Here is a 19183-nt window from a genome sequence, read left to right on the forward strand (position 1 = left end):
GCTTAATGGTATACAGCAATAAAATATAATATAACTCCAATTTATTTGAGTCATACCTCTTAAGTAATCAAGTCATTATAGTTTTAGTCAAATCAAAATGTGTTTCTGTTTTTGTTGAAAACAATAACTAATATCTATTTGTATAAAATGTGATCTTGTTAATACATGTAATACAAAGCATGTCAGATTAGCCTCGGAGTGAAAACGAAGGGGCTCACTTGTCCTGTTTGTGGTAGGGATGAATAGCTGAAACAATGAGTACTTCACAATTTTCCTATATTTGGAATAACCGAGTAACAAAAAACATAACCTATTATATAATTTTGAAAAAAAAACTTATATCTATCATACTAAGTCTTACGCTATGTCATGAAGATTTTTAAGATTTGACAAACTACTGAAGCATTTATGACTGTAGTTTTAATCGCATCAGTTTCATTTAGATACTTTTGGTTCAATCAGCAACCTTGTCATATATTTTATCCTACAATCTCGACCGTTTCACATATCATGAAGCAGGAAAATGTTACATATTATAGAGTTTCTTCCTATCACACATCAAGGTAAGGGCCTACCCCCCCCCCCAAGGAGATTGACAAACCAGAAGAAATTTAAAAAATTTAAAAAAATTGTTAAAAATATGCTAAATAACTTTAGGGGCCGGCTAAAGTCCGCCTCTGGGTGCAGGATTTTGTCGCTGTGTTGAAGACCCATTGGTGGCCTTCGGCTGCTTTTTACTCTTTGTTCGGGTTGTTGTCTCTTTGACACATTCCCTATTTCCATTCTCTATTTTATTAAGTCTAAATGCATTTTGAACGCTTAGCGTATGGTTATAGAAACTTTTGTTTGGTTGCAGACCTAGGCTAATCCTTATTCTTATTGTCTCATTCACGGCATTCCATCATCTTCATTTATTGATGTTTATATTTTCCCTTCATGAATGATATCCAGTGCCTTTTGACATGGATGAAAGTATTTTTGGCAACATGTTTTAAGATTCTAATGAGCATATTTGCTATTTTTTTCCTGGGCTTGTATTTCCTATCATCACCGCATTTTGTCCACATGTCCTAACTACTGAACATGCTTTGATGTTTCTAAACGAAATAAGCAATTTACACAATTAACAGCTGTCACTTTCCCATTATTTAAATCTGCATAGGAGTTATGTATTTTCATTCATACATCTTTTTTTCAAATCAAAAGAATCATTTTGATATTTTGAATTAACGGTTGTGAATAACGTAAATGAGTACAGATGATGTATATTTCCGTAAGATGAATCCAACGAAAAAAATGTTTTGCTTTTATTTCAGATATGCCAGAAGCACCACAGTATTTTAGTGTCGGATTAATCACAGACAGGTCAGTAATTTTATCCTGGATTGCTGGATTCAATGGCGGCCACCATCAAACTTTTTCCGTTCATTTTAAAACTACAGATGATGACAAATTGGACGCAAATGATGTGCATACTAATGAAAGTAGAACGGGGTGTACGGAATACTACAAATTGGACCAGCTTAAACCAGACACGCGATATCAAGTAATGGTTTTGTCAACAAACATCCATGGACACAGGAATGCATCTCTGGAATTCAAAACAAAAGGTTAGTTCAGCAATATGATTGATACTTTTTGTTTCACTCAGGTATTTCTCCAGTTTGCAATTCGCGTTCTTCCGTTTTTGTTCTTTTATTCATTGTTTGGTTTTGTTTTTTTTTTTCAATTTGTTAAAGGAGATTGTTTGATGAGGCCACTGTTATCCTCCTTGCATTTGAAAATTAAAAAAAATATTATAAATCTATCGAATGACATTCTACTGATGCTCATAAGTCATTGTCTGACATCAATTTTTGAATTTTGTCTTACATATTGGTGTTATCGCATAAAACTACATACATATAATGCACAAATCAGAAACTGCCAACATGCTTTAAACTACATACATCTAATGCACAAACCAGAAACTGCCAACATAGTCTGATATTGTGATCTTGACTTTAATATTTAGCATAGAGGAAGAAAATAGAAATTACAGATATATTGGTACACAAATTATTTAAAAAATATAAATGTAAGTAAAATGTTTTTGGGGGTAAATAAACTCATCATAGATACCAGGATTGAAATTTTGTATTTGCGGCAGACGCGCGTTTCGTCTACAAAAGACTCATCAGTGACGCTCGAATAAAAAAAGTTCAAAAAGGCCAAATAAAGTTGAAGAGCGTTGAGGACCAAAAATTCTTAAAGTTTTGCCAAATAGCTCTTTATCATATATAGTTTGACAAAAGCCTATTATTGAAATGATATAAGTAAAATTCTGCATGTTAATGACGTCATAGTAACATAACAATTAACGTTACTGCAAGTTTTCAAATTAAAGCTTTGGATTCTTATTAAAGAAGAATATAATTTTAAAGGCTTGAATAAATTAAATCTTTTATTCATTTTCAGGGATTAAATAATGTATCTATTTACGTTCTTCTTTGTTTTTATAAGTTGTTGCTTTGCTGCTCTTTTATTGTTTATAATCACTATGCATTATTAAACACAAATTATAAGTAAAAGAGTATGGTACAACAAACCAAAAAGTCATATAATCAAAACAAAAAAGACATCTAGACAATCGATATTTACTGATACATACATATCAAAATCTTAAATGACACAACTGTTTTATTTTGAATTACATTTTTCTGTGTAATTTGTGTACATCATGTAATGAGAATTACGTAAAATGCTAATATTTATATAATTTTGCTCTTTGAACAAAAAGCATTTTTCCTATATAAGAATAAATCTGTACTGATACCCATATACAATAAGTCCAGAAAACATGGTTTATTTATTAGTTGACATTGTTTCATTAGCTGATAGAATTCTTAGATCGGACCTTTGTGTCTTCTCTTCTCTTCTCTTCTTTTCTCTTCTCTTCTCTTGTCTTTTATTTTGTTTTTTGCGATTTGATGATGCAAGCCTCTTGAACAATGTTTAACCATTAGGATTTACTGTTATACCACTGCTCCAGATTGTGTTAACTCTTTCACACGTTCAACCCCGCAACATTTTGTATATTTCTATCCCTCGTCAAAAACCTAGTGGTTGTTGTTGGTCATGGTCTGCCATTTTTGTTTCTTTTTTTTTTTAATAAATCATGGTCACTGGTGGATACATTGTAGTTGTATTTTTAACATGTTAACAATCATGGAACATATTCGTATTGTTTTATATAATGTAGTTGAATTGCTTCATGTAACACTGATATTATAAAAACAGCATCATATTATTTTCTTATAGTATATTGTTTCTAAATGCATGTTTATTCAAAGAATTTTTTGATACATATGAATTGCTGCCACAGTAGCGCCCATTTGTCGACAGGTAATCAAACATTCTAGTGATTCCGATAAATGTCTTCGGTTTAATTTTCTCTACTTAAAGAAAATGGATTCTGACGAATATGTTTGCTATAAATTGTCTGTTTCTATGTTTTGTAAGAAAATTTTATTTGTTTCCTAAGGGAAAGAAAAATTTGTATATTTCAATCGGAAATAAGTTAAAACAAAAAGCATGAACTTTTCATGTATGTTATTGAGAATTGTTTTTTTTTTTTTATTAAATTTGATTTTAAAAATAATGTTGTTTGTTTCGAAAACAAAACTATGCCTTTTACAAAAGTTGAATGGTTGGAACATAAAATACAATTATAATAACGGTAATATTTGTATTTTGTAATCCCCTCTTTTTTTATATATATATTTCAGTTGAACTCACTGAAAAATCAACGTCAAAATCAACTTCAATTTCTGCGCTATCAATTGTTCTCGCCTGTGGTTATCCGGTTCTATTTGCAGTTTTCATCATTCTTATAGTTTTTATCATCAGAAGAAACAAAGGCAACAAAAGTGGTATGTAACAAAAATATTAAAAGATGAAATGTTTACAGGAATGAGATAACAACACATATGTGACCTGCCGTGTCATATCCAGGCATATGGAGGTATAACGTCATTGTAAGAAAAATGTCGTTATCAATGAACGTTTCGTCAAATTATGTTTAGGAAAATAGGAGTTTATTTTCATTCTGACTTTAGAGACGGGATGACTCCTAGCATATAAAATAGTATTTAAAACTATTCGCTAAACACGAGAACTAGTAACAATCAGCAACCTAAATTAGGACATTCTGCACATTTTACTTTTCATCCTTGTCTCAAAAAGTTTAAAATGTCAATAAAGTCTTGTGTATCAAACAAAACAATTATTTGATCATAACCAATAACATTGAATAATGCCATAATACTAAATTTTTCCTATTTAACTAATATTCGCATCTTAACTTTTCAACAATTTAATATTACGCCATTGGTGTGATATTTGTCGTTGCTAATTATAGGCACACAATAGTTCAATTGTTGCTTAAATCAAATTGATAGCAAAACATTCAATCTTATAATTTTACAAGAGATTAGTTGGTATGTGCTCTCTACTTGAAAGAATATTCAGTTAAAAGCCATGACTTCTATAATTTTTTAGAAATTTGCTCAAAATGTATTTTATGAAAATTACATTTTATTTTACTTAATACAAAGGTAACGAGATGTGGTATGATTGCCAAAGAAACCACTATCCACCAACGTTAAAATAAAGTGGAAGATTACTTAATACAACTGTCATAATGTTTTGCGAATATTTTTGTGCAAAATGTTTACAATAATTTGGTATGCAGATGTATATATCTGGTGGACTGAGATTATTTTCAATTATTTTCTAGCATTTATTATTATTTATTTCTTTTGGAGCAACTGTTCAAATGCTGGAACTGTTGGGGAAGGGCTTTATTATTTTTAGGCGGTGAACACTTTCCGACAAGAAACGATATTCACCTTATCCAGATCAATTTTGATTTCTATTTTCAACGGTTTGAGTTCCCCATACTACGATAGATGATTTATTTATTTTGTATATCACCGCATATGTAATATACTATGTGGAAATTAACAAAAGATTGAAATTTCTATTCCAAGGATTAAATGAAGCAATTACAAAATTTATGGTACCGTTTCTTTTGAAGTATCATTTCGGGCATCACAATTATGACAGTTTACTGAATACATGACATATGTATATATTCTTTTGCTCATTAAAATCTGTTATGTCCGGCGAAAATTACACATATATATTCAGGACGAAAGTAGTATTTTTAAAACACGTGCGTCATCATTATGGCTCACATTATTATGATTAACAGTCGACCAGTCTATGCTCTTAATCTTGTAATTTTGCGTACTCAACGGAAAAGTAGTTTTCGATGTTGTTTTTCTTTAAACTTGCAGGATATCAAAACACAACCACGGGGATTGGTTAGGGCATTAAAATTTATGCAAATATTCTAATTATTTGATACAGCGAAACCAAGTATAATCCGCAGATAAGTACACCTAAATGATCAAAATACCAATTTGAAAGAGTTTGTCCTATTTGTGTATATTAAATTAATTGCAAAGCTCGTTGGTATCTTGGTTGTACGGTGATGTATTTAAAGTTTACAGATCTATATGGACTCGAGACCATAAGCGCTAGACATATTGTAGGACACCGGTCTGTTTTCAAGACTTTATGTTGACCTCTGGATTTAATGTTAATATTTGTCGGAGAGTTGCTGTCTCGTTGACATTTAGCCCATATCTTAATTGACTCATGATGGCATAAATTATTTTAATTGGTGTTAGTAATAATGTTGTATTTGCAGCCGCTTATCTTGGTACCATTTATACATTGTTCTTTTTTTTTCTGTTTGAAGAACTGTTGATGTCCGTCCAACTTTAAGACAAAATCGCAAACTAGTACATGATGTCCTTCGTTGACTGCAAATGTATTAAGGATTATGATTATTCTGGTCATTTATTATATGTATCAATCTACATAATTGTTCAATATGGCCAACTTTAACCATATACGTAACAGTTTGATAAATAAACAATAAATTATTCAGTCATGCTCAGTCTTTCTGTCAAATTTCCAGTCATATCCACTCCGGGAAATTCGGTTGCAGTCAATTAAGTACTATTCAGTAGGTGTTTAGACAATTCAATATGACGTAGTTGTGAACAGGTAAATAAAAACTATTGATCATGAACATTCTGATCATAGTCTGAACAGATCTGAATTGGATTCTAGTGTCTGTTTTAGATTACCGTCTACCTTTATAGTCATTCGTTTATAATTGAAGTACATTTAAATTGTATCACATTCTGTTACGTTTAACATTATATTTTACCTCTCATGAAAAACGACAATTTGAGGAAAAACCTGTTTGTCCTTCCGGGGTTTTAGAGTTTATAGTTTCTGTTTTTGGTTTTTATCATTTGCTTGTTATTTTCAGGTATCTTATAAAACATGTAAAAGCGAAGATTAAAGTGGTTTGTATTAATTGATTCTTTTATATTTTCAGGTTCGAACCCAACGAATGTAAATTCTACTAAGTATGTACTACGAACAAAATATAGTATATTTTATCCATGTTTATAATTCGACACCTCAAAATACAGTAGAAACAAACACTAAGTTCAATTTATTTGTTAAAAAATTACATAACCTTCTTTCAAAATGTGTTCAAATCAATCATTAGCACATACTTACAACTTCTCGTCCAATCAAATTGCCTGAATTTGCCTCCTAATTTTCATAGTACATACTTTTCACATGTACTAAGAAACTACGCATGAATTACCACAAGGGTAAGATTTCATTGTATCGTAAGATATTAAAACAAAAATTGCCACTGGCTATTTTGAAATAAAATGCTGTGTTCCAAATTAAATTCAATAGTTTGTAATTAGTTTTCACATTCATTTTTAAATATCCTGCTATTAAAGTCTTTGGATCTAAAAAATGTTATTGACGATTGCAAGTTTCTTTCGTATAAATAAAGAGTAACACATATGGTTCTTTATACCTTGATTAAAGTACAACGACATCTTAAAATTGTGATAATTTATCCATGCAATTACTTTGTACACAATAAAAAGTGTGTACTATGAAACCTTGTGAAAGGAAATTAAGGCAACTGGATCTATATCGTCATGAATTGATTGATTGATTATTGGATGATTAATGTCCAGTGGCAAACATATCATGCATGTTTAGGACGATGTCTTGAATTGAAAAGCCGTTTGATGAAGATTAAGTCTAAATTGAAAACAACGTTCAAACTTATGATTGCGTTGGATAAAAACCGCAATTTTTATACGTGTGCATGTAAAACAAATTTCTAGGTAGAGGGGTCTAAATACAGCACAAACAACATTTTCCAAAAGACCAAAATAGTGAAAAAGTATATTTTAACAAAACGCATTTGAATAACAGGTCGAACAACGGATGTTCTTAAACCCTGCTGACTGCCATTGGCGATTGCCAAATAAATTGATCACCAGTACAAAATGGATCTTAATATATATATACTTGTTCTGATAAATCGTTTAGTTTTTACTTTGAAATAAAAAAAAACATAAATCCTGGTATCTTTGATCTATTGGTAGTTGCTTTTTAATGACTATCCGCTAGACTATCTATCGGGACATACCAGGGGCGGAACCAACTATTTTTAAAAGAGGTATTCGAACCTAGGATAAAGGGAAATTCCAACCATATGTCCCCATTCAAAAGCATCGATCGTCCACAATAGTGGGTTTTACAATCCCCGGAGCCCCTATCCCCTGGATCCGTCACTGCATACTATCTATATATTTCAAATTTATTATATATTTAGTTTTACTGTGCAATTGCAAAAATGTTTTGCCTGCTTTTCGTCAATTTATTTTTTCTTCTTACCATGTAAAGAAGTACATGTCTAGTAAAACACCGCTTTCTATCAATAAACAAACTGACACCATCAGCTACCATCTTTTTATTCTGGAGTCAAGGGCCTTTTGAAATCAAATATTTTACAATGATACTAGTGAGTAGATTTACAAAACATCGTTAATCAGCTCCGTTTTACAAACACCTGTGATACAAGTAGCAAAAATAAACTACCAGTAGACCAATTAAAAGATTACTCAAGTTGTAAATATGTGCTAAATTGGATAGTCTATGAAAAGGTATAAATTAAGAAATTTAGAGCTCTGGGCAAGCCCCTCTCTCTAAATTTCATAGTATATACCTTTTCATAGACTAACCTAGACTTTTTGTAATAAAATAATTTATCACAAGTAATACTTTGGTTTTAAGTGACATCAGTAATATAATACTAATTAACTCTAAGAAATGAAAGGCTATTATGTAAATGAGAGGTTACAGCAGTTAATTGATGTTCACTCTCATAAATAAAAAATACACGTCAAGGTAAAAAAAACACAGATACTTTGGGAATTGAATGAACTGTAAAAGAATCGAGACTGGATATGTCGACGGGATAAGCGTATCCCGCTATGCATGAATTACCGAGAATGCTGATCCAATCAATCAAAGTCTGAATAAATAAACAGACGCAGATACATATGAAAAAAGACAATCATGATGGTTGAAAAGTGAAATTTCCAGGATATTCACTGGATTTTTATTTCCTTATTAATTGAACTATGTGGTAATTATTTGATTTTGACGGGATTCGAACCCACAGAAAAAAAAAACGCCACTGACTGACTATGGAGCGATAAGTATTATAACTGTTACACAGTAATTGATTTGAGTTGGAAATATATAGAGGTAATTTCGGGGTTAAAACTATTTTTAAGTGTAGTGAACTTTTTGTCTGTACTTTTCCATCTCTTTTTTCAATATAAACAAAAAGATGGAGTTGTCGTTAAACTATCTTAAAAAGTTTAAACATTATTTTTTTCTTTCTTATTTAAAAGTATGCTTGAATTAGTATTATTTTGCCGTTCCCCATGTAAGATATCTTAATAGATATCTTTACATTCTAGTTGTTTAGGTTTTAAATTAGTTACTTATATGACTTGTTAACTGCAAAATGTTTAATGCACCAAATAATCTCAGAGAAATTGAAATTACATATTCTTGATGAGGAAAAACGGGAGTTTTACGGAAGGCTTTCTGTATATCGTAAATACAATAATGCGACCTCATTTTGGTCCGTATCCATGTACCTTTCAGTTTAAAACTTACTTAGAAAATTGTTGCCCAGCATGAGTTATTAAAAATAAATTGATTAATTTCTGGTACCTTAAGATAATGCAAAGAACGATTTGGTCTTATAAATCCGGTTATTAAATGCCAGTCTTGCAATTTATTTAATAATTGGGCAATTAAGTTCTACCTGATCTTGAAACAAAATTATGTTTTATCTAAACGAAAAATAGGAAATCAACCTATTTTCAGAAATTAAGGGCAACTGTCAACGCTTCAATATACTAGAATTTCAATGACAATGTTTATTGGTATCCCTTTAAAATGATACCAACAATGAACCTGGCATCCAAAAGGCAATTATAATAGGCATGCAAATATTGATCAACCAAGAACTATTATTCTGCATTCAAATCAACCACATTATTTTTGAGGATGCATGAAATTGAGAATGGAAATGTGAAATGTGTCAAAGAGACAACAACCCGACCAAAGAGCAGAAAAAGCCGAAGGCAACCAATGGGTCTTCAACACAGCGATAACATCACGCACCCGGAGGCGCGAATCAGCTGGCCCCTAAACACAAATATGTACTAGTTCAGTGAAAATGGACGTAACACTTAACTCCAAAACATATAAATGAACTAAATTTTAAAAACATACAAGACTAATAAAGGACAGAGGCCCCTGACTTGGGACAGGTGCAAAAATGCGGCGGGGTTAAACATGTTTTGTGAGATCTCAACCCTTCCCCTATACCTCTAGCTAATGTAGAATAAACAAACACACAGCATGCGTTTCCTTTAAAAAAAAGTGTGATGTATATATTAAATTTGAAAAGAATTATTGTATTCATAAGATTCAATTGATTTCGTGAATCATTCCATCACACAGATGAAAAAAGTGGTAGTCCCGCAAAATGACGAATATTCGAAGCTGATTTAACTCAATTGCTGTTGACTTTTAACCACCAATCAAAGCAGAATTGAGACACAATAAGGTCCCTGTTTGTCGAACATATTGCCGTATCTTTTATTAAGGTGGGGATATTTAACTCCTTAACTGAGAGTCTCTTTGAAAGAAGTTCCACAACAATACGTAATCACACAGTGTTATGTAAATTTTGTAAAACTTATGCAATTTTGTACGTATATAGCAGCTAAGCAATTATTTACCTACCGGGCGTTATTGAATATATATGTATTGATTTTTGTACGATACCGTCTAAAAAGTTACAAAACATTATGAACATTATGTTCATATCTTTAAGTAATAGTTATCCCATGAGGACGCGGTGTGTCAGTGTAAGAACATCCCGATGGCCGGAGGCCAGAAGGTGATTTAACACTGACACACCAAGTCCAAATAGGATAACTATTTACATCCCAGCTGTTCTAGATTAGATAAAAAAAACATTTACACTTCATAAAACCTAGTTAAGAACGCCACACAATCATTATTATATACTTTAAATATTACTATATGGTATATACCCTTATTGAGCCCCGGACACAATGCTTAAATATGTTAAATTAACATTGATTTGTATCCAGTCGTGCTGGTGTAGGGGTATGACTCGTGTGTTAATATGCTAAAGGTCATGAGTTCGATTCCCAGCATAGACACTGCATTTTTCAACATAAATTTTGATAGTTAGTCTTTTCCGTATAAATATGTCTAAGTTTTAGTATAAATTTGACATTCCCGCCAAAATGGTTCAGAACAAAGGAAAGCATGCAGAACAAAGAAACTCAAGCTAAGGTGATCTGGTAGGGGTGATCCGGCTCAGATCACCCCTGGTAGAACAAAGGAGCTGGGATGTAATGTCACAGATAACACTTTGAAAAAACGATCTTATGAAAAATCATCTTTTGTGCATTATTTAACAGATATGGAAAGAGACTGGGTTGTAATTTATCTTAAAACTTTCAAGTACTAAAAGTTTATCGGAATCTATATGTAGGTCTGATGAATATACAGCTATACAGAGAAGCAATCCGACGTTTACAGATGCATACTCGACGTTGCAGTCTCCTACAGGTACGTGCGTACTCTTAAAAAAACATCAAATTTGAGATTATCATTTCGTTTGTTGCAAAAACTATAAAACGATATTAGTTATCAAATTATATTTCAGGCAAGTTCGGTTTTAAAATTAAAACAATCGTACATGTATTTCTTTTTATGCTGAATATCTACCATATGTTTTGTGTTGCCTTTTTTCGTTATGGTACATTTCAACTATTTAAATATTATTTTGATAGACACAGCACAAGGGCAATATTCGGATCATGCTGTTGCAAGGATGATTTGCATATGACCGCACTAAACTATTTAGGGGAAACAAATTCACAATCTAGTTCAAAGATCATCCCGTTTCTGCAAATTCAAAAATTGTTTTACATTCCCAAGGAAACAAATGCATTTAAATCAAAATAATTGTGAAATTCTACAGTGGTCAAACATGACTTTTGCACACTAGTTATGCATTGTTAAAAACCTCTTTTTACCACAAGTATTTGTAAACTAACGCAATAAAACTGAAAAGTTGTTAACAAACTAAACAAGTGATAGATAATCAGTTTATTACATGAAGAAAAAGTAAATTTTGGTAATAAATGTAAGTAAAGAATACACACTATGTCGAAGAGTAACTTCAAGTTACTATTACTTAGTTGAAAATTTTCTACATCTATATGCAGGACGTAAATATATTTCATTATAAAAATTTAAATATATTATTAAGAGTAAGTAAACTGATGAGATCATATGCCCGTTGACAGCGAGGAAAACTTTGCAATGTGCAAAACAGGCTCACAAGAAAATCTGTACTCATATGTCTTTATTGAACTGTTGGTTTTAACCTATCCAATCGAAAAGTTTGGATAGGACATTGTCTTGCCAATCAAATATTGTTGATTATCTATGCATCATGCTTCATTGTCCAGCTTCGTCTGCCAACAAAATTACGGCTGTAGATAAAACATGGAAAGATCCGAAATCAGACACACAAAATGCCAAGGAGACAATCACAACTGTTGTCAAATACAGACAGTCAACACCAAAAATAAATACGACGGAAGGACGAAACAACAGGTACAAAACATTACATAAATGTAAACGACTGTGCAACACTTACCAAACTAAACACATTGAATAAACACAGGTGGTCTGGAAGGGTCAGTAGTAACTGATCTACATTCGACAGCCATCATGTTACTTTTAAAATTATTGGGTTGTCATTGCCATTGATTTGGAATCTGAAAATAGCGGACTGATGAACTTAATTATAAAAAAGTCATTAGTACGGGTTAATTCTTTTTCCCATAGTCGTGTCCGAGTATGAAAGTTTAAAATGAAAGCAATGTTTTTTAGGACACAAGATAAACGTAATACTGTTAGACACAAGAACGACTATACAATGTGTATTACACGTTTCTTATTTTCCAGAATCAACAGCTGTTCAGGCGGACAGGTATATATAAAAATCTTAGGATATGCAAAACGTGCATTTGTTTAATCTTGGTGACAACGTCGTAAAATAAACTATTGCATACGAGTTTAATTAAAAAACAAACATACATAAATCATATAGTTAATAATAAACACATTAATAAAAAAAAATTATTAGATGTAGATAATACATACGTGAATTATATAATAAATGAATAAAGAAAGAAGGAAAATAATTAATAAATTTATTCATTAATTAATTATTCAATACATTTGTGTATACTCAACCTGTTATTTCACATCTACAAAGTTTATAACTTTGTATGATTCACTAACGTTCGTCGCTAAAAAAAAAGCTGTTGGGAATCAAATAAAGATGTTTGGCAGTAAAGGATGAACAAGCAAGTTAAGATACGTATAACATAAGTCAGAAACGTTATTTACAAAAAATGTTAAGATTGTACAAACAAGCTAAGTTGCGGTATTTGATTTTGCCCTCTCCATTCCTTGATAGCACTTGGCCGATGGCAGTGTTTATCATTATGAATTAAATACGTTCATTTCCAAAGGGTTTGATCAAAACATAAACTGTCGTCCCGTCTTACTGTATGCTTGTTGGAATTCATATCACCATTTATCATAACCAGTGTATACGTTCGCACTCCATTATATTTCAGATTGGTCGGGGTTTGCTAAATCCCTTCGAAAATGCCTGTTTTCCCGTTTTTTATTATACAATTTCGATGATGACGTAATCAAAACCTGCAGACGAAATCGGAAACCATCGCTTTTAACAGCTTTGCTCATTTATGGCACCATTCATAACATACTCATTCTTTATTCGCCACCAGTATTACATATTGTTTTTTATATACAGAATAAAAAAACGGAAAGATACCATAGGAAAAATCAAATATCACTATTTTTAAAAGAAACCGACAAAATCATGGCAATAAACATACCAAGACAAACAGTCTAAGCAACACTACATAAAAGGAGGGAGGTGATATCAATTTATCCAGAATGGAAAGTATGTCCTGCTCAATATGTTTTACCTGTCGCGTGGCTCATGGAAAGTACACATTTGGGATAATGCATCATTCTGTGATGTCAAAATCGTGGAAAAAAGAATGGATTCGACAGATAAAATGTTCAAGACAAATTATAGGGACACGTATCAAATAAAGTCAGCTTCTGTATTAAGGATGGGTTTTTTTCAGAAGGCAATATCTATCAGTTTGACAACACTTTGATGGCTTTTCATACCCATCGAGCAAGCTAGTTACATGTTTCTGAAATTCTTCAATGAGGATTTATTTGATATCGGAAATATGTGTTGTTTTGGTCTACCGTGAACTACTTACATATTTTCAGATCAGCCTGTAATCCCTTACTATTTGATATTGCCAATGCCTCCTTATTAATTCATTTTTCTTATCTGAACATGACATATTATGTTCCATTATAATTACAACCGAGGCAAAACTTTCCACGATATCGAAAATGAATCCTTTGTTTTAAATCTGTTTTCCTGACATTATTTGTTCTAGTCTAATTTCGTTCTTTAGTTATTGAAATGATGTAAACATATTTTTTTAAGCAGTATGGAAACTGATACATATGATGAATGTGAAATATTAACTGATGTGGAAGTATTTCAAACTATGGAAAACAGGAAGAGTGGTGATATTAGAGACAAACAAGAAAGCGGTAAAACTTATATTGTACTTAAGGACGTACTTAGGTGAAATAGAAAAATATCTAGAATTTGATATTGATATGATAAGTCAGAAGAGCATTAGTTACTAAACAAAATAAGCCAGAAATATTGATAGGTTATGGAATTCCATTTTGAAATATTTGATTTTTTTAAAATGGAGGGAAAAAGCTGACTCTGACTTTTACCTTATGTTTAGCATTGACATTATTTGGGTCTCAAATTGTAAAAAAAGAAATCTAGAATCTGCTTAAATTTTGGTAAATGACCTTTTATGAGCTATTGAAGTCTTATATGAAAAGAAAAGGGGGTGTTATGGGGCAAAAAAGTTTTCCCTATATAATAGGAAAAAATCCAAGGAGTCCGAACATTTGACGAAAATTCCTTAACCTGACCTAAGAACATCCTTATTAAGTGACTGAAATATTTCACATGTATATACAAAAAAAAAAAAAACGCATTTGCAATGTTTTTGTAAAGTTGTGATTTGTATCACGTAAGCGCAAGATAACCCATTGACTATGTTCCATAGCTTATTTTAACGTGCATATTCAAATGTATAGAACACCTTCTGACAGTTCATACTCAGACCCGTTGTTTATAACAGTTTGGATATCCCTTTTTAGGTGTTTATGTTTGTTTTTCTTATCCATTCCTTTTTTTACTTCTTTCATTATTTCTTTCTTTCTTTCTTTCTTTCTTTCTTTCTTTTCTTTCTTTCTTTCTTTCTTTCTTTCTTTCTTTATTTATTTATTTATTTTAATTGTTTGTCTATTTATTTTCATATATTAACAACATAATACTTAGCCACATATCTTTCAATACAAATGATTGAACAATGCAATAATTAATGTTCAGTAATGTAAGTTTTAAACCACTATATTTTTTTGCGTAAATCAATATCACCTAAAACTTAATGTTGATTATAGAAGTGGCTAACTCACAGAACGGTTATGCATTCATGTCTCAAAAAAATCCACGGAAATTACTACTTACTAACAAAGACAGGTCAAAGACTGTATTGATTTTAAGTTTTGTTCCTTTAGTCAATAACATGTCGTACAGTGAAAGTCAGTTAACTTCCCTCTGATTTTCTTTAATTAGAACTATCCTCAATCATGATCGAGACCTAATTTGATGATCGTCTTAGAGCTGTTGCATATTCAGACAGTTTTTTTTCCTAGAAGAGTTTGCGACAGTTCTCTACAACAGATTATTCTAAGACTTACAATTCTAAATAGAGGTTAGAACTGTACATGTATGTCAGATGAAGCGAAAATATCTATTCAAAAATTTACCTACATGTAAACCATAATCTAAATTTAAAAAAAACAATAGCAAAACAGATTTGGAAATTGATACACGTCTGGGCCAGTCCAAATTGACATTTAAACGCATGCAATACTTTTTTTTATAACAAAATTCAATTTCCTCGGGAAACTGTATAGCATCATAATCATCAAATTGACATTGCTAATTTCCTTCAAATGTCCATTTATGTTATATTAGCGTTTTAGAATGACTCTAAAATCATACGAGGCAGACAACACAAAAGAGATTCACAGTTTTCCTATTCATGTAATATCTAATAATATTGAGTTGAACTCAAATCTTTTTCAACTGGCATCGTGGCACATCCTTAATACATGAAAATATAATAATCTATTCAAAATTAACTAATGAATTCCACTGCATAAATGTGAATATATATATATATTGAACGTTGTTTTCATATTAGACTTGTTTATATATATATATATATATATATATATATACATATATATATACAAGTCTAACTTAAAAACAACGTTCAAACCTATGATTGCGTTGGATAAAAACCGCAATTGTTATACGTGTGCATGCAAAACAACTTTCTTGGTAGAGGAGTCTAAATACAGCACAAACAACATTTTCCAAAAGACAAAAAAAGTGAAAAGTATATTCAAACAAAACGCATTTGACTAACAGGTCGAACAACGAATGTTCTTAAACCCTGCTGACTGTCATTGGCGATTGCAAAATAAACGGATCACAAGATGTAACAAAATGGATCTTTATTATTAATTTAATACCAAACAGAAAACAATGAACTTGCGGAAAAGATGGTATACCGCACACATCAGGTGCAAAAATTTGTACACCATATCCGGATTTCGACAATTAGTATCTCTTCAGTGATGTTAGGAATCGAAATGGTATTTGGAAGGCCATATAATTTATCTCAATTTAGGATAGACTCTTGAATTTTGAAGATTCGAAATAGGATGAACGGATCATATAAACCCGAAGGCAAATATAATACAAGCCCAAACGAAATAATATAAATAAGTCTAAATTGAAAACAACGTTGGATAAAAACCGCAATTTTATATATATATACATTCAATGTGAAGAATTCTAAAAAATGAATGAACAGTATTTGGATCTGATATAATAATTGAATCAACATATATTTCAGGCCAGGAACATACAAAGCAGGGGATGTATGATAATATAAAGAATTAGCAGTTTTATAGAATTGTGTATTTTAGACCATAACATTTTTCTTGAATCTGTTGAACTTTGTAATATTCATTGTCATATAATGCTTATAATCTACTGAACGAAAAGAAAAAAAATGTGTACTCCTTTTTCCTTTTGTTATAAATGTATATTTTATACAACATTGGTTTAACTTTCTTTGATAAACAATGCTTAAATTTACTGAACAATATTTATCATGTCTTGTAAACAATTTATTAGATTTCGATATCACAAAAAAAAGACGCCAAGATGACGTCCCTCTGGTCGTTAATATTTAAATCATGCTTGTTGAGTATTGCCATGAACGAAAAAAACTTAACTTTCGATTTTGAACAAAACATGTACGAGAAACTATTTATCAACTTTAATTTAAATTATACCTGATATACATGTTCCCTACTTCAAATTCCAATCATTGGACAAGTTAATAAATTAAATGCTTATCTTAACCTCAATGATGTGATCAATCTTTATCTTGAACGAAGACTTGCTGGATCCATCCTAAGATACGCATACTGGTGTAGATTCCGAACAGTAAACTAACACGATGTGCACAGTCTTTATCCGGTCGAAAGAATGTCGGATCGACCAACAGAAATCATGTTCATTTGTAAATGTTAGAGTATATTTCATGCAATGAATACCGGAATAAATGGAGGATTTTGTTTATTTTTGAACGTCTTGCAATACGAAGATTTTGAAACCCTGACGTCATCATTTTATAATGGACTCAATTTTCCAAACTGAATAAAGAAATGTATTAGGTATAGAGTGAAAACACATAAAGCGTAAACTCCTTTTAACTGTTTTGCGAACTTTTATATGTGAAAAAATTCCAAGGCAGAGATATTGAATTTCCATCAGATACTGAAACTTCATCAGTATACCTGGTGTGTTTTTTCTTGTTCATTTTTGTTTTGTAGTTGCTTACTTTTTTGTTTGTTGTTGATCTTATGTTTTTGCGATGGTTATTCATGCAACTGTTTATGCATTGTGGGTGATGTATGCACAGCACGAAGCGCTTACCTTGTCGCCTAACCCGATCTCGCTCCTTTTGATTCCTTCAGTTTTGTTTGATATCTTGATTTGTCTTATCAATCGATTTATAAGATTTCAACATCGGCAAACTACTGCAAAGGATTGAAATGCCATCCTAGCTAGAACGTTGAAATTGTTGCATAGCAGTTTGGTTAAATACTGTCCAGAATGTGTATCTACTGAATGTGCATGTAGTTTCCAATTTTTACAAAACTCTTCACAATAGTTATCTTTATGTAAAAATAAAATCTGATTTATTAAGAAAAATGCAACTTTGTAACAATGTTTATAAAATTGTAACCGAACTGTAAATAAATTTGTCGAAATTTATGCATCTTTCTAAAAGGAAGACAAATATGTACGTTATTAAAAGGCAAATCGATAGGGGAATATTGCAGAGAAAACTGAATTACAGCAGAAATATGGGTTTATTGAATTTATCCCTTTTTTGTAGTTAAGTGCATAATGCATGAATGACATTTTTTTTAAAAAACAAAACAAAACTCGATAAATAATTATCTTCGTGAACAGGGGTATGGCTTTTCTCGTTTTATCACTTATTGTTACCTTTATCTATTTCAAAGAAATTTTCTAATTTCAAAAAAAAAATCAAAAATCGCAAAAGTTGCAAAATACAAAATCTATATATTGCATGTTACCCTGAATGAAACGTCGAGAAACTGTTGGTCTGTATGTTTCTAACTTGTTTAATGATAATGAAAGTCGGACAACACCAGTTCGGTCGTGTTCAATCTACAATAAGGGTAAATTTTCTTAATTTGATACATTATCCAACTACTATTAATTTGTAATGTTCGACAGTATATATTTGTTGGTAAAATTGTAATATAATTAATGAATGTGATTTTTGAAAAGTTTTTAAAACTTCTATAAATAAGGGTTTTATTAATGTTGCTGTCAGCTGCGATATTATGAATAAAAGAAACACTACTGGAATAGTCTCAAATGAAAGATAAGATAGAAGGGCATATTATTATAAAGAAATCTTAGAAAATTTCATCTTTCGATTTAAAGCGAATTTCCAAAATCTCTCGAAATGTTTTCTTTCATAAATTGTATTAAGCTTGTGGTAATACATAGAAGTTATCCTTGTAACTTGCAATGAAATAACTGTATTGTATATAAAGGTTTGTAAAAATATGTTTTGTACAATTTGTTTTAATTTCTTAAATGTTGTGCACCGTCTCTATACCTCTTGTATCTACAATGGTTTTATTGTATGTACGTATTCCATTTTTATTTTTCATTGATGCTTATACATGTTATTTTTCAAATGATTAATTTGACACAAACTTATATTGCTCTTATAGTTTATGGAATAATTAAGAAGGAACATTA

At 31.1% G+C, this 19183-nt stretch overlaps 2 protein-coding genes across 5 annotated transcripts in view; both read left to right on the plus strand.

Annotated features, from left to right (window-relative positions):
* LOC127702263 (uncharacterized) overlaps nucleotides 1-19183 on the plus strand; it is a 249338-nt gene that overhangs the window by 135866 nt on the left and 94289 nt on the right. The gene's annotated exons all lie outside the window — the stretch shown is intronic.
* Nucleotides 1321-18985, plus strand: LOC127702266 (uncharacterized). 2 transcript variants are annotated; one of them, XM_052206394.1, is made up of 7 exons: nucleotides 1321-1610; nucleotides 3768-3911; nucleotides 6458-6488; nucleotides 11057-11133; nucleotides 12544-12568; nucleotides 14147-14256; nucleotides 16722-18985. In XM_052206394.1, exons 1-7 carry the CDS (start codon nucleotides 1550-1552, stop codon nucleotides 16766-16768), a joined length of 495 nt encoding a protein of 164 aa, XP_052062354.1. In that variant the 5' UTR covers nucleotides 1321-1549; the 3' UTR covers nucleotides 16769-18985. The 2 variants fall into 2 exon arrangements, with proteins under 2 accessions (XP_052062354.1, XP_052062355.1); XM_052206395.1 differs by having other exon boundaries at nucleotides 14150-14256.

This window comes from Mytilus californianus, unplaced genomic scaffold (genome assembly GCF_021869535.1).
Source record: "Mytilus californianus isolate M0D057914Y unplaced genomic scaffold, xbMytCali1.0.p SCAF_5, whole genome shotgun sequence".
NCBI classification, from domain to species: Eukaryota; Metazoa; Mollusca; class Bivalvia; order Mytilida; family Mytilidae; genus Mytilus; species Mytilus californianus.

Coding starts and splice junctions, on each gene's coding strand:
- LOC127702266 (XM_052206394.1), top strand. CDS start 1,550: ATGGTTTTGTCAACAAACATCCATGGACACAGGAATGCATCTCTGGAA. Junction 1,611..3,767: donor TCTGGAATTCAAAACAAAAG/GTTAGTTCAGCA, acceptor TATATATTTCAG/TTGAACTCACTGAAAAATCA. Junction 12,569..14,146: donor ACAGCTGTTCAGGCGGACAG/GTATATATAAAA, acceptor TATTTTTTTAAG/CAGTATGGAAACTGATACAT.